This window comes from Myxocyprinus asiaticus, chromosome 21 (genome assembly GCF_019703515.2).
Source record: "Myxocyprinus asiaticus isolate MX2 ecotype Aquarium Trade chromosome 21, UBuf_Myxa_2, whole genome shotgun sequence".
Lineage (NCBI taxonomy): Eukaryota > Metazoa > Chordata > Actinopteri > Cypriniformes > Catostomidae > Myxocyprinus > Myxocyprinus asiaticus.
In genome coordinates this window covers 16,454,461-16,469,207 of record NC_059364.1, presented here as the reverse complement: position 1 = coordinate 16,469,207, position 14,747 = coordinate 16,454,461, and the positions used below count along the sequence as shown (strand labels likewise).

The following is a 14,747-nucleotide window of genomic DNA, read 5'->3' as shown; positions in this document are numbered from 1 at the left end:
GAACTGTCCCTTTAATTATTCATACAGAGGATATGGCACATCATTTTGTGCTAATAACAATCAATATTCTTTATGTATACCCGCTTTGTGTGACCTCCAGTTGATGAGAACTATGTGAAGTGGAACCGCCCAGCTGAAGACCAGAAGGGTAGATGGAACACTGGTCAAGCATGTGACCTCTTCAACATTCAAAATTAAATTCCAGACCTCTTTGTGATTGAACACGACATCACACCAATCCAGCAAGAGATCCATAACATCCATATCAGTCCTGCCGAACTGATAGATTTGGGTTTGGTAAAGTGGTCTGATGGCAGACAAGCAATCTTCAGATGTGAGATTGAAGGAAGCAGAAACAAGATCATTGTGTCCTGGAAGTACTTACAGCTTTAGGGAAGGTTGAAATGCCTTAAATGAATTATGGAATGCCATTCTCTTACCAGTTTAATTGATCAACAAGAAAATCATAGACGCATGTTACATGGTGATTCCAGGATAGTTTTATTGATTTTGTCAAATCGTTATTGAGTAACGCAATTTAGTTAATAAGTGGAGCAGGGAAAAAATACATGTATTATTACTAATATTCATACTTAGGGTTAGGGATTTAAGCAAACCCGTAAAAAAACTAAATTAAACTTCAGTGTGTAACTCCTCCTGCAGTATTATTAGAATTCCATGAAGGAAATGAAGGAAAGACCCAAGCAATATCTAGGGATCAGAATATCATGACAACCTCCTAGCAACCATCCACACCACCCTAATGTCGTGGTGGTAAGTTGCACAAGCACCACTCACATTTTCCTCAGAAAATGTAAAAATCTATTTTGATTCACAGTCCATTAAAATGACACACACTCAAAAAAATAGCTCTTTGGCTGAACTTGATTCAGTCGTGGACAGTAGTTCCACGTGTTTGAAATGAGTTTTCTTAACTTAAAATTACTATGTAATCTCAACACAAACACTTTGTGTAGAAAGAACCTAGTTGAATTGGGTAAACCCAACTAAATTCTATGTGTCAATGTAAATAAATCTCTTTCATTTCTTTATGTACTATTTAGTAAAAGTGAATGTTAGCATGCTAAATACATTGCTGGTGGGAAGCACAACCAAGAGAACTTTAATAACTATGCTATGTTTAGCACAGCATTTACTCAACAAATCAAGCAATTAATTTCATGTCCTCATCGTCAGCTCAAGCTCTACTCTTTACCATAATGGTAACCCCCAAATCTACAACATAACAGAAACTTTTCTAAATCTCAACATAACAAAACTTTAAACACTAACAATTATCCCTCTTTATATTTATCTTGCACAAAAACACATAAATTAACATTAAATTTTAACATTTACTCTCCCTATCGTGTCCCATGTAAAGCATGCTGGGATATGGAAATCCCCTGCCGAGTTTCATCAATGCTAAATTAACACCACAAAAAGTATTCATATAGTCCCAACTCAAATGGATTAAGTAAACTTCCATTTTACAAATTTAAATTGATAGAAAGCAACGAAATCAAGTTCAGACAAAATTGTATATTGTATTGCTTTAGTTCATTTTATTTAAAGCTGAAGTATGTAACTTTTTAAGTGTTAAAATGAATGCTGTCAGTTGATTAAAAATTGTAATCGCGATTAATAACATTTTTCTTTTCTTTTTTACTTGTGATTAATCGCAGATTTTGAAAATGCTTAAATTTGACACCATATATATTATTTTCCTGTCAAAATGCATTTATTTCCTTCTTAGGAAAGAAAACAAAACAATATGTAGCAATATAATGCTTTATTAACATTTTCCAAACAAAGCCTTCCACAGATAGAAATGCATTACCAATTCAAGTAGCATTAAACATTTCCCAAAGTCTAATTGGGAGGCTGAATTATTGAAATAATTAGTCCCCACAGGTTAAAAATTCATTCAAATTTCAATTTCATTCATTTAATATTTCTATATTCATAATTTTATATTTAAAATATTCATCTCATAACATTATTTATGCATTTGTAACTGCTGTGTAAATGCATTTATTCCTGCTAATTGAAAAATTATGAAAAATACACCTAATTGTAACTTCAGATGCAGCTTCTGTGCCACCTTTGCTGTGTAAAGATGGATTTAGTCCCCATAGGTTTAGTATTCATTGAAATGGGCATTAAATCTTTTAAACTCTCATTCTCCACAATATTAATCTGGCAATAGACTGTGGCTATCCGCTTTCCTACAGCAATCGTGAAGCTGTGTTCATGATTCGCATCACAGCATTAACGCCAGCGTCCAGCGCCACTTTGAACTCTATGGGAAAGCAGAGTGATGGTTAAGACTTGGCGTGCTTCAGTGGTGATTAAAATGCACCTTACATGGGCTGAAAATACTTGATTTCTATCACAAGTCCCATCTGGGCTTGTTTCGTACATCAAATAGCGCCAAGAGCTCCTTTCTCCGTCATTTTATCACTGACAGGGAAGAGCTGTTGTGGTGTGGTGTGTCAGTGTAATGACTCTGGGCAGACACATTACAAAGGTCCACCCTCCCAATAAGTGTTTATGCTGGTTTATGTTGTATTAATGGTAAATACGTTATACGCGATTAAGAAAAATGTACACATTAACTTTTTTAATGAATCACATGCAATTAACGCGTTAATTCCGACAGCTCTAGTTAAAATACTTTCTTCTATCCCAGCTTAATATGCAGAGACATCTATAAGTTAGCCAGTCATTTGTTAATGTTCCTGTCAAATGTAAACACAGTGTTTCTGTGGCACTATAAAAATGGCTGTGTTTGTTTTGAGCGACCCACTTAGACCTGCCCCAACAACATTACTCAACCAATGCTGTGAGTTGGGGGCAAGACTATCTGACTGTTTGAACTGCAGATGAGGGGCATATTCAGAAAGCTGTTTTGAAAACACTTGTTTATTTTTTAAATTCCATTCGGTGGCGCTAGTGGCACAGATATTACATACTTCAGCTTTAAGTAAATTGAACAAGCAGTAAAAATATTTTCATGCTGAACCTAATCTTTTGTTAAAAAGCAGTTTAAGTGTACATTTGTAGATTGTAAAGAGGAAATGTGTGTGTTTTTATTACTTTCTCCTATCCCAGCTTAATGTGCAGACACAACTATAAGAAAGCCATGTGTAAAATGTCATTGGTCTGTTTGTTTGAGCATCCTGACCAACCTGCATTTGCAACATTGGTTTAACCAGTGGCGTTAATTTGGGGCTGAACTATCTGTTTTATCCAACCAATGGAAGACAGGAGTGAAATCTGTTTGAAAATGTTTGCAATTCTTAAGCTAGTTTATTTTACCTGAAATCAAATTAGGAAAATTCAGCTCTTTCAGATCTCATTTTATAGTCTGCTCTGCTGGAACTGACAACCACTAAGTGAATATTCTTGTCAACAACATATGCTGTGCTTATGTGCATATGCATATGTTTGTGGCCCTTGTTAACTGTCAAACTCTGATGTTGAATAGGTTGTGCCACATGGCAGATGGTTTTATCCAAAGAAACATCCCCATAAGCAACTCAAAGTACAAAGTAGCCTACATACTGTCCTGGAGCATCATGAGATTAAGTGCCTTGCTCATAGTGAAATGGGAACCCACACGTTTGTGGGTTCTGCCCTCCCATGGGTTAAAAACCAACATCCTTGACAACCAGCTCATAACAGATTGAAATGGCGATGATGTCAGTGGAACAATGCTGTGATTGTAAATATATTTTTGTATGCACCATGCTCATATTTGTATGAGCTATACAAACATATGGTTTGTATGAGAAATGTAACTTTTTGTGGCTGCCTCATATTTCTATCTAAGAGCAGGGAGAGGAGCCGTTCTGCCACAGTACATGGCACATACAGTAATCAATCTCTAATAGGAAACTATTTCTTTAAAATATTTCCTTTTATACACTAACAAATAATAACCAGCTTTCTCTCTCTGTATTATTTTCAATCACTCTGATTGCATAATCACTGTCAAGACTGAAAGGTCCTAGTATAAGCATTTGTAAAACAAAAGGAAGAACATTTTCGGAACACTTTACAATAAGGTTCTGTATGATAAAGGCATGTTCAAGGATAGAAAGTAAAGTTAAGCTCAATCAACAGCATTTTATGGCATAATATTGATTACCACAAAAAAATCATTTAGACTCATTCCTTGTATCTTAAAAAAAAAAAAAAAAAAAAAAAAAAGCTTACTTTACACATGGTCATGGTAACACATATAATGTAACATCTAGTGGCTTTTGAAACTATGTGTATTTTAGCGTTTATGGACTGACCTCATTCACTTCCATTGTAAGTGCCTCACTGTAACTGCAATGTTTGTTTTTTTAAACAAACGAAGGATATCAAAAATTTTTTTGTGGAAATCAACAATATGCAACAAATGCTGTTAACTGAGCTTAACTTGGACTAAAACCGGAACATTCCTTTAACATTAGTTATATAATGCATTATAGTTACCAACTAACAATGAACAATAATGTTTACAGCACTTACTATCTTGGTTAAAATTAATTTATACTGTATATACTGTTATTCATTGTAAGTTCATGTCAAGTTCATAATCAATTAAAAATATATTAGAATATGTAGACATTAACATTAATCAAGATATAATAAATGCTTTAAAAGTATTGTTCTTTGTTAGTTCATGTTAACTGCAAAATGTTATCATATAGAACCTTTGGCAGTGTCACCAGCATTTTTCTATTCAGTCATGTTCTCCTTGAAACTTTAGTCTCAGAGTTTGCTGGAGCTGAAATGGGTCAACTGCACCATTCAAGTAACTCATGAGGGATTCAGGTCCGACCTTAAGCACTTGAGCACACAAGCATGACACATTGATCAATGGGCACATCTCAAACACAGACCAATCTATCCAAGTTAAAGCCACTTGCCAAACGGCTGCCGTTTCAGCAGTAATACATCCCCCATGGCAGGCAGCCCTTATATTTGGACCTCTCTCCCTGCTGCTAATACAGCATACTGACATAAGTCACTCTGGAAGAGAGAGAGCAAGATGGAGAGAGAATGGGTTCCCCTCCAGGCAAAAGAAACAGGATAAGTGTGAATTTTATGTTCATTTATTCATGTTCAAGAGATTTTTGATGATGTACACACTGCAAAAATCCTTTTCTTTCACATGAACCAAAGGAGGAGTGACTAAAACACCCTTACCCATGCTAAAATCACTGTAGCACAAGGACTCTTTGGGGTTTGCTTTTATGCAACGGCAGCAACAGATATCATGAAAGATACCATTTTTTTATTAAGCAGTTCAGTGTTTTATTAATCTATTAATTAATCCTTTAAACAATTCTTCTGCAAAATAATATAGTAACATACAGTATATAGCGCATTAATACAGAATGTGCTATACTAGATGTGCATTTATTGTCATTTTAAAATGCCTTTGAATGTGGCTCATCCAATCAGAATTCAGAGTCTGAGCTATCCATTTAATAACTAGTATTTTTTTCTTGTTTTCCAGTAAACATATCTGAACAACCTTAAAATAAGACAATTTACTTGAAAGGCAAAATAACAAGATATTTGGTAATATTTTCACAATAAAATCAAACAGAATTTAGAATTGACTTAAAACAAGAAAATACTAGGCCTAGGTAACAGTGTACAATAAGGTTCCATTCGATAACATTAGATTAATATATTAGGTATCATGAACAATTAACAATATATTGTTTACAGCATTTATTTGTCTTTGTTAATGTTAGTTAATAAAAAAATAAATACAACTGTTCATTGTTAGTTTGTTATTTCATAATACATTAACTAATGTTAATAAACACAACTTTTGATTTAAAAAATGTATTAGTATGTTGAATTTAACATTAACTAAGATTAAGAAATGCTGTAGAAGTATTGTCCATTGTTAGTTCATGTTAACTTCTGTTGTCAACAAATGTTAACAAAATTAACCTTATTGTAAAGTGATACCAATATACTTGTTTTTCCATTTTTCCTACCCAATTGGCAAATTTTTTCCTGTCTTCAGTATTAACCTTACTTAATTTTGTTAATTTATTTGAAAAAGACTTAATATCTCATATTTTTTCGCTCAAGTAAATTTATCTTGTTTTAAGAATGTTTAGATATTTTTACTGTAAAATAAGAGAAAAATGTTGAATAAGAAAAGGAGTTTTCGCAGTGCACAATGCAGAAATCATTTCTCTAATCAGTATTTTTGTCTTGTTGTCCAGTAAAAATATCTAAACACGATTACAACAAGATACATTTAATTGAGAAGCAAAATTGTGAGATTTTAAGACTTTATATATCTTGAATTACGTTTTTTTAACCCATTGGTTTTTCTTGTTTTAAGCATTAACCTAACAACATTTTGTAAGGTTTAAGCTTAAATATAAAAAATAAAATAAAAACAATATAAATATAAACAAATATAAAAGAATATAATATATATATAAAATTATTTGCCAAAGGGGAAAGAAAAATATAATGTATTCAAGATCATATGTACTGAGAACAAGTCTTAAAGGAATGTTCTAGGTTCAATACAAGTTAAGCTAAATCGACAGCATTTGTGGCATGATTCCGATTACCACATAAAAATTATTTCAACTTGTTCCTCCTTTTCTTTAAAAAAAAGCAAAAATCTGGGTTACAGTGAGGCACTTATGGAAGTGTATGGGAACAATGAAAGTGAACATAGTCAATTTTGGGGGGTTTAAACAGAAATGTGAAACTTGTAATTTTATAAAGCACTTACATTAATACTTCTGTTAACACTTGTGTATTATTTGAGCTGTAAAGTTGTTTAAATTGTCATATTTACAGTCGTTTTAGGGTATGTTGACATTACATCGTCATGGTAACAAAGTTGTAAAATTGGCTTTAACTTTACACAGAAAAGGTTTGTAAGTGATTTTATCACACTAAAATCAAGTTTACACGCATATATTTTATGTCTTGTGGTTATACTTATGAAGTGAGTATTTTAACGTTAACAAATTGACCCCTTTCACTTCCATTGTAAGTGCCTCACTGGAACCTAGATTTTTGCTTCTTCTTTTTTTAAAGGAGGAACGAGTCGAAATTCATTTTTGTGGTAATCAGCATTATGCCACAAATGCTTTCGACTGTGCTTAACTTGTATTGAACCCAGAACATTCCTTTAATATCTCACACAATTTTGCTTCTCAAGTAATCTTGTTTTAAGGATGTTAAGATATTTTACTAGAAAAATAAATACTGATTAAGAAACTGATATTTTTGCATTGCATGGCTGCACATTATTCCCAGATATAAGAGAAAATTAGAAATGACCTTTCATTTCCAAAAAGCTGTTGTTTAAAATAAAGTTCCATCATCTCTCTATGGACTAAATGCAGTGATTTCAAAACCAAGAGCCAAGATTCTGATGCTGTACATCAACACTTTATGCAACTGTAACATCTATTCACCTGCTTTCTTCTCTCATCCTTTCTCTTGTGGCCTCTCCTTTCTCGCGTTGAAATATGCATGCACACATTCCTTCCATCCCTCTGATGGACACATTAGGGAGGATGGTGTACACCAACATGCCATCTTAAGTCCAGCATTTCAAATGCTGTCATTGTTTATAAAACATTTAAGTATAGCTTTTCTCCCACAAGTACTACAGAAATGCTTTTAATTAAATGAACAGCTTGTCCAAATGATATAAAAAATAAAAAAAAACACCTGTCAATCAGTGATGACAATTAATTGGGTAGACAGCATCAACGTTAGTGCTAGCACTGGCCCTTTGTTAGTTAACGTCTGTAACAGGTTCTGATCCATAAATAATGGAAAGCATAAGAAATTTTTAACCCTGAGAAATAAAGAGAAAAAGTGCTGTTGATTTTTCCATGGTCCTTATTAAAGGTTCAGGACCTACTCAGGAAGAAACAGAGCTGCGAGAGAACTTACGGTTCTCTAGTCTTTCCTCGCCATGTGCTGCAGATCTGACTGAGGAAGTGTTTGTGTCCTGCACATTTCATGTGACTGTAGGTTTCTTCTAATTTCTTCTCTCCCCATTCATCTGAGGTTATGCGTGCATGTATGTGTTTATTTTTATGTTGCTTTGTCTGCCTCTGGCATCCCAGAAGGGCAGAAAACTTCTACATCCTGAATGCTTGAAGCATCAGTGTTGTCTCCCTCACTTCCAACGCTACTCTTAGAGGACACACTGCGCACCAGAGAATTCATCTTTTGGGTGTAGATGTCACTCATGTGAATAAATGGGAGACCTCCCAGCATGCTGAGATCTAGATGTTTTTCATCATCTTGTTGGAGCTGGTCAGCCTCCACTAGGGCTTTCTGTCTCTGGTAATACTTGGAGAACTTATTGAAGATGATGCTGATAGGAAGAGCAACCACAAGCAGGCCACAAATGATGCACAAGGTGGCGACGAGTTTCCCAGCCAGCGTGACAGGATACGTGTCGCCGTATCCCACCGTGGTCATGCTGATCGTCGCCCACCACCAGCCCACCGGTATGGTCTGCAGTTTAGACTCATCGTCCTCTCTTTCCGCAAAATAGATGAGCACAGAGAAAATGGAGATACCAACGGAGAGGAAGAGGAGGAGGAGTCCAACCTCATGGTAGCTGTGACGAAGAGTCGCCCCAAGTGAACGCAACCCGACCGAATGCCGTGCCAGTTTGAGGATGCGAAAGATCCGCATGAGACGCAAGATCTGCACGACCCTCCCAACGTTCTCAAGCTCCTCACTTTCTTCAGCATCGACTGTTTCGAATGCCAGCGTTGCATAAAATGGAACAATGGACGCAAAGTCAATGATGTTTAATGCATTGCACAGGAATTTGCGCAAACATGGTGTGACAGCTAGCCGTAGGATAAATTCAATGGAGAACCAGAGGACACAAAAGGTCTCAAACACAGCAAACACAGGGTCCTCCACCTCCTTATCATTGGCATCCACCTGGTGGAACTCAGGCATGCTATGAACACACATGGCTACAATACTCATTAGCACCACACTCAGAGAAAACACAGCTGTAATTTTCGCAGAGCAGGAATATCCAGGATTCTCCAGTCGTAGCCAGAGTTGCTTGCGCTTCTCAGAGCACCAGGTGCCCTCGAACTTCTCCAGGTCTTTATCAAATGCAGAAAGCTCCTCCATGGATGAGTCCAAGCTGTCCTGCAGCTGGTTCTGTGGGTCGTCATCATTTCCCCAATCGCGCTCTCCTGCATACTCTTTCTGTTCTAGAAATTTGTTGCTGCAACAAGCATCAAGGTGAAGCTCTTTAATGCCCCAATATTCCAATTCCTGACTAAAACTAAACACACACAACTCTTCCATGAGGTGGATCTTACCAGTATGGTAAAAATTCAGCACATAGCGAAAAAATCCTGGGTTGCGGTCGAAATAATATTCACGGTCGGCTGCGCCATAGTCATCACAAAGCTGGAGAATAGCAGCCTCTGAGCTGCAGTAAAGTAACTGTGCCAGCCGTGTGTTGGGGAAACGCTGGAGGATGATGCGTTCCACGCGCTGCTTAAAGCCACCAACGTTGAGGTTGATGAAGCTCTCCTCGGGACCTTGGTGGTGCAGGACCTGCCCGTACACCATGATGAAGGCCAGAACATGAAGTAAATGGGACAGTCAAACTAAGCAGTGGTGGAGAGAGACCCAGAGTGATCAGCTATGGCTCCATGCCTATATTGGGAGAAAAATTGGAGAAACATACATAAAAAAAAAAATAAATAAAAAAAAAATTTAAGAAGAAAAGGTTGACCTGATGGCAATAAATTCATTATTTCTCACCATACACCACTTTACTGTGCTCAGCTCTATAATCTTGGCATATTATGCTGTAAATGACAAGACAGAAACTTCCAGCCTTCAGATTTAAATGCAAATGCTGGAATACAGCTGATCTTTTACGTACTGCTTGTATCTGTAACAACTGTAATGAGCCCAAAATCAGCCTTTATAGCTGCAAATGTATACTGATTCTGTACAGTGTCATAAACTAAGCCTCATCGACACTTATGAACATTTTAACACTGACTCTGACTTTCTCACCCAGAAATCATTTCAATCTTATCTACATTAAACTTTTTGCAAGGAAAGTAACCAAAGAAAAACACCAATATTTGTACTAATATCAAAGAATCACACATTAAAACATGTTGAATTTGTGTTCAAAATAGTTGTAACAGTTTACAATAAGGTTCCATTCGTTAAGATTAATGCATAAGGTATCATGAACTAACAATGAACAATATATCTTTACAGCATTTATTAATCTTTGCTAATGTTAGTAATGTTAATGTCAATGTATTTGTACGTTGAAATTAACATTTACCAAGATTAATAAATGCTGTAAAAGTATTGTTCATTGTTAGTTCATGTTTACTAATGTTACCCACTTTACAATAAAGTTATATTCGTTCACATTAGTTAACTGCATCAGTAAACATGAACTAACAATAACCCATACTTTTACACGACTCATTATTCTTTGTTGATGTAAATTTCAGCATATAAGAATAGTTTTAAAATTAAATGTTGTACTTTAACTATAGTTAACAATGAACAATTGTTTTTTTATAAACTAACATTAAACAAGATTAATAAATGTTGTTAAAAATATTGTTAATTAGTAAGTTAATTATACCAAATGCATTTACAGAATTGTTAACAATTAGAACCTTATTACAAAGTGTTACTAAAATAATTATTTTCAATTATAAATATAGATGTAATTGTTTATTTCGTTCGCGTTAACTTTTCTGGAGACAGCAGGTGTATAAATTTGCGAGCACCGCCTGCTCCGATGTCCAACTCCGGCACCAAACTTCAAGTTCTAAAATTAAATGTAAGATTTACCTATTTCCCTTTCCTATGGCGTCAGTGCACTGCAAAAACGTTCGGTGTAGATATTGCCATCCTCCAGCGCCTTCCTTCATAAAAGCTAGTCCGTTGTGCGCTCACTCGCAGTATTTGCCCCATGTCCCGCAGCGGACAGTGTCGGGTGGGACGCTTGGCAAAGTGTGTGCCGCTATGCACTTGCGGTTCCTCGGGGCAGCTGCGCGTCCGTGCGTCACTGGCCCGTGGCAACTAGTGCGCGCTTGTGCTTTGCCTTTGAGGACGTGCGCTTTTTAACTTCAAGCACAGATGGTGAAACAAGAGGAAGAAGAATTGAGTGAAAAATAAACGGAAGTGGCGGCGTGAGAGTCAGATATTTTAGCCAGCCGTGAAGAGCAGCAAAAGGATTAGAAAACAATAATAAAAGGCTGAGATTAAAGATCCCTTGAGTTCCTAACTGCTGAGAAAGAGAACTGAGATCAAATGTGAGAGGATTACTTTATGTTAACAAACGAAAGAAATGCAGATGACTCGAGACGCGTTTTTAAAACTGGTCCTTTTTACCTTGATACGTTTTAAAAACGTGGCTCTCCTGTGCGAGACGTGGCGCAACGGTTCAAGACGTCCGCCTATCGCAAGTTTACAGAGGCAAACAATTGTAAAACAGAGCGAACAGCACCTGAGCGTGTAACTGTGAGATATTCAAATTATTTTTTTAATTCTGTCTGCCGCACGTGCAGGGACGAATTAACAGATGGTGCCCTCTAGAGGCAGCCAGGAACACATGCAGCTGCGAAATAATATGGTTTAATTTTGTATATAATTTTACATGTTAATACAAAAAAGTAGATTACTTCAAGAAGGAAAATAACCCAGATTTTCCAGTAAAGAAGAACATCATGACTTATTCTTGGAGACAAACCTATACATCTCTCAAGTAAATGCAACAAGCGATGCAAAACATTCTGGTAGAAGCGTCAATACTCTGGCCCAACTGTAGGGGTCAGCATTGTATAAGATTGTGAGATAGGACAAAGTGACCATAAATAGGAAAGACATTTGCTGTAATAGTTTCACTGGACAGGTAAAAATAAATAAATAAACAATCTTAAATCTTAAATCATATCAGAACTAACAAGATGTGAACACAAAATTCTATGAAATTAAATGCCAATTTTGAGAGAGTAATTCTAAGGAATTGTATATCAAATTAAAGTTTTTTTTTTTCTTTTTTCTAGCTAGTTACGATTGTTGATAAAGACACAAGAGCACTCAACCTGTTATATTTTAACTGAAAAATTATATTTAATATACAAAATGCATTTATTGGAGCAGTATGTTTGTCTTCTGCTTGTTAGGATTTGTTTCACATAATTACACACGTACAGTATGTTACCCATTTCTAAGATGAGTCACTCATATTTCTACATAAAATACTGAAGTAAATAATGTAAATCTATACATCAATATATGAAATTGGTATACAAAACAGACAAAAATAATAAATAAATATTTTTGAACATCCAAATGACATTTTTAGAGTCCAAGCACTGAAAGTGCAGAAGCCGTATTGTTCTTCTAAGGATTATTTTTATTATTCTTTTCAAGGTTTTAGGTACTTAACAAGCGTGAAAACTCTTGAATATTGCACACACATCAGAGTCGTCGGCCATTAGGGCTGGGCAAAGTTGCAGGTCCCCTTGAAAATGGGCTTGTAACGGGGTCTCTGTAGCACCCCCATTTTCACCTAGAGTCACCAAACTTGGCACATATATTGTTCTCATCAAGCTGAACAACTTTCATAGTTACAGACATTAGCTCGCCCAACAGGAAGTCGGCCATTTTGGATTTTCTGAAAATTGCAGGCTCTGAACTTTTAAATACTCCTCCTAAGGGATTCATGTAACTGGCACCAAATTTGTGCAACATCATGCCAAGACACTGTAGATGCTAAATTGCAAATGGATTTTTAAAATTTTGAATGGTGTCCCCATGGCGAAGCAATACATTTATGGTGAAAACTGGAAAACAGAAAATGCCTTATATCTTCTGTGAGCATTGTGTGATTTTGATGAAAATTCAGCTGTATGTGTGGTAATGGGGGCTAATCACATGGATGTGGCTATTATGGGGCACGGTCATAGTGCCACCAACTGGCAGTAGGAAGTATGGCACTTTTAACAGACCTAGAAATAGCCCTCTTTTGTTTACATGAATTGCTTCAAAATTCTTTAGAATAATGTCAAGACACTGCTGATGTAAAACTGTCAAGGGATATTTGATATCTTAAATAGTGTTGCCATAGCAACGGCATATGGGGGGGGGCTCTTTACCGTCCCCTTTAAAATGGCCGTGTAAGACGGCCTCTGTAGCATCCCCATTTTCACCTACAGTCACCACAATTGGTACATATATAGTTCTCATCAAGCCGGACAACTTTCATAATTATAGTTATTAGCTCCACCCAACAGGAAGTCGGCCATTTTGGATTTTTTTAAATATTGCAGACTCTGAACTTTTAAATACTCCTCCTATGGGATTCATGAGACTGTCACCACATTAAGACAATATTATGCCAAGACATAGAAGATGCTAAATTGTGAACAGTTTTTTGATATATCGAACGGTGTTGCCATAGCGAGGCATTAAATTAATGGCGAAAAATGGGAAAAAAGATGTCTCATATCTTCTGTGCGCAATGTGATGTATGTTTAGTCTTGAGGACTATTCACATGTGACTATTTTGGGTCACGGTCATAGCGCCACCACCTGGCAGCAGGAAGTGTGGCTCTTAAAACAGACTTTAAAATAGTCCTCTTATATTTACCCAAATTGCTTCAAAATTGTTTAGGAGAATGTCAAATGCCAAATGCATGTGTCCACCTTGCGTTGTTTTCCGAAAGCCACCGGGAGGAAATGGACCCATGGTGCTTGGGCCCGTCATCATTGCTTGCAGCTATATTGAACCTTGTAATTCTATGGCAGAGTTCATTGTGCACTATGTAAAAAAAAAAAGTCTGAAATTTGACAGAGCAAGAGATGAGCATTGGAAAGGACACAGGATGAAGTTTATGCCACTGAAGAGTGGCAGAGAGGACAGAAGTTGTGTTGTGTAATTTCCTGCTCCAAAGCACAATGTTTACACACACTGCACAACCAGAACTGATACTCAGATATCACTCTTCCTGTCACGATACAAGTGGGTAACTTGCCCTCAGGCCTGAAAAAGGAAGAGAGAAAAAGAGAGAGAGATTTAACTCGGATAATCTTGCATTCTTATGAACATAACTAGGGCAGTTATTTCACTAATCAATCACATTTTGCACTGTGTTGATTACTAATTAATAAATAGAGTAGCGTGAAGTAATAGTTTAAGATCATTGTCCAAATTATGACCAAAAAAAACTCCAGGTAGTTAAATGGAAAGTGTTATGGGCATTCAGACCTAACACCTTCTTGTGCTTAAAAAAAAAAAAAAAAGCTAGTGTCTTGAGAGTTTAAGTTCTTTGCATCTTAAAACGTGGTGCTCCTGTGCGAGACACTGAATAAACAGCGAGACGTGGTGCAAAAGTCAAAGACATCCATCTTGCGCATGTTTACATAGAAAAACAATTAAAAACAGCAAAAACGGAAACAAAATTTTTTTGGGGTGTGAATGACCCCTAATAGAGGAAAAGCATCCCACTGTTTTACAGCAGTTTACAGGATTAACAGTGTTAACGGGATATTTAAATAGACTGGAAATTTCCAGTGATCCAACACACCACAGTGATTTCAGCCTACGTCATACATGCCTAATAGTACATCACGCTTGTCGCACTACTGTACACTTGCGTCATTATGACATCACTGCTCTGTCTAACTGCCATATGGAAGGATCTGCC

At 36.3% G+C, this 14,747-nt stretch overlaps 2 protein-coding genes across 3 annotated transcripts in view; both read right to left on the bottom strand.

Annotated features, from left to right (window-relative positions):
• Nucleotides 1–504: 504 nt before the first annotated feature.
• On the bottom strand, nt 505–11,583 carry kcns3a (potassium voltage-gated channel, delayed-rectifier, subfamily S, member 3a). 2 transcript variants are annotated; one of them, XM_051648991.1, is made up of 2 exons: nt 11,428–11,583; nt 505–9,708 (listed from the first exon to the last, which is right to left on the bottom strand). In XM_051648991.1, the coding sequence occupies exon 2, from the start codon at nt 9,619–9,621 to the stop codon at nt 8,101–8,103; it is 1,521 nt and encodes a 506-aa protein (XP_051504951.1). In that variant the 5' UTR covers nt 9,622–9,708; nt 11,428–11,583; the 3' UTR covers nt 505–8,100. The 2 variants fall into 2 exon arrangements, with proteins under 2 accessions (XP_051504951.1, XP_051504950.1); XM_051648990.1 differs by lacking the exon at nt 11,428–11,583 and adding an exon at nt 10,885–11,294.
• A 508-nt stretch (nt 11,584–12,091) lies between these two features.
• The window catches only part of wdr35 (WD repeat domain 35), a 29,294-nt gene continuing 26,638 nt past the window's right edge, over nt 12,092–14,747 (bottom strand). The window contains exon 28 of the mRNA XM_051648982.1: nt 12,092–14,083. Within this exon, the coding sequence (XP_051504942.1) occupies nt 13,933–14,083 (151 nt within the window). The 3' untranslated portion in view covers nt 12,092–13,932. The remainder of the gene's footprint in view (nt 14,084–14,747) is intronic.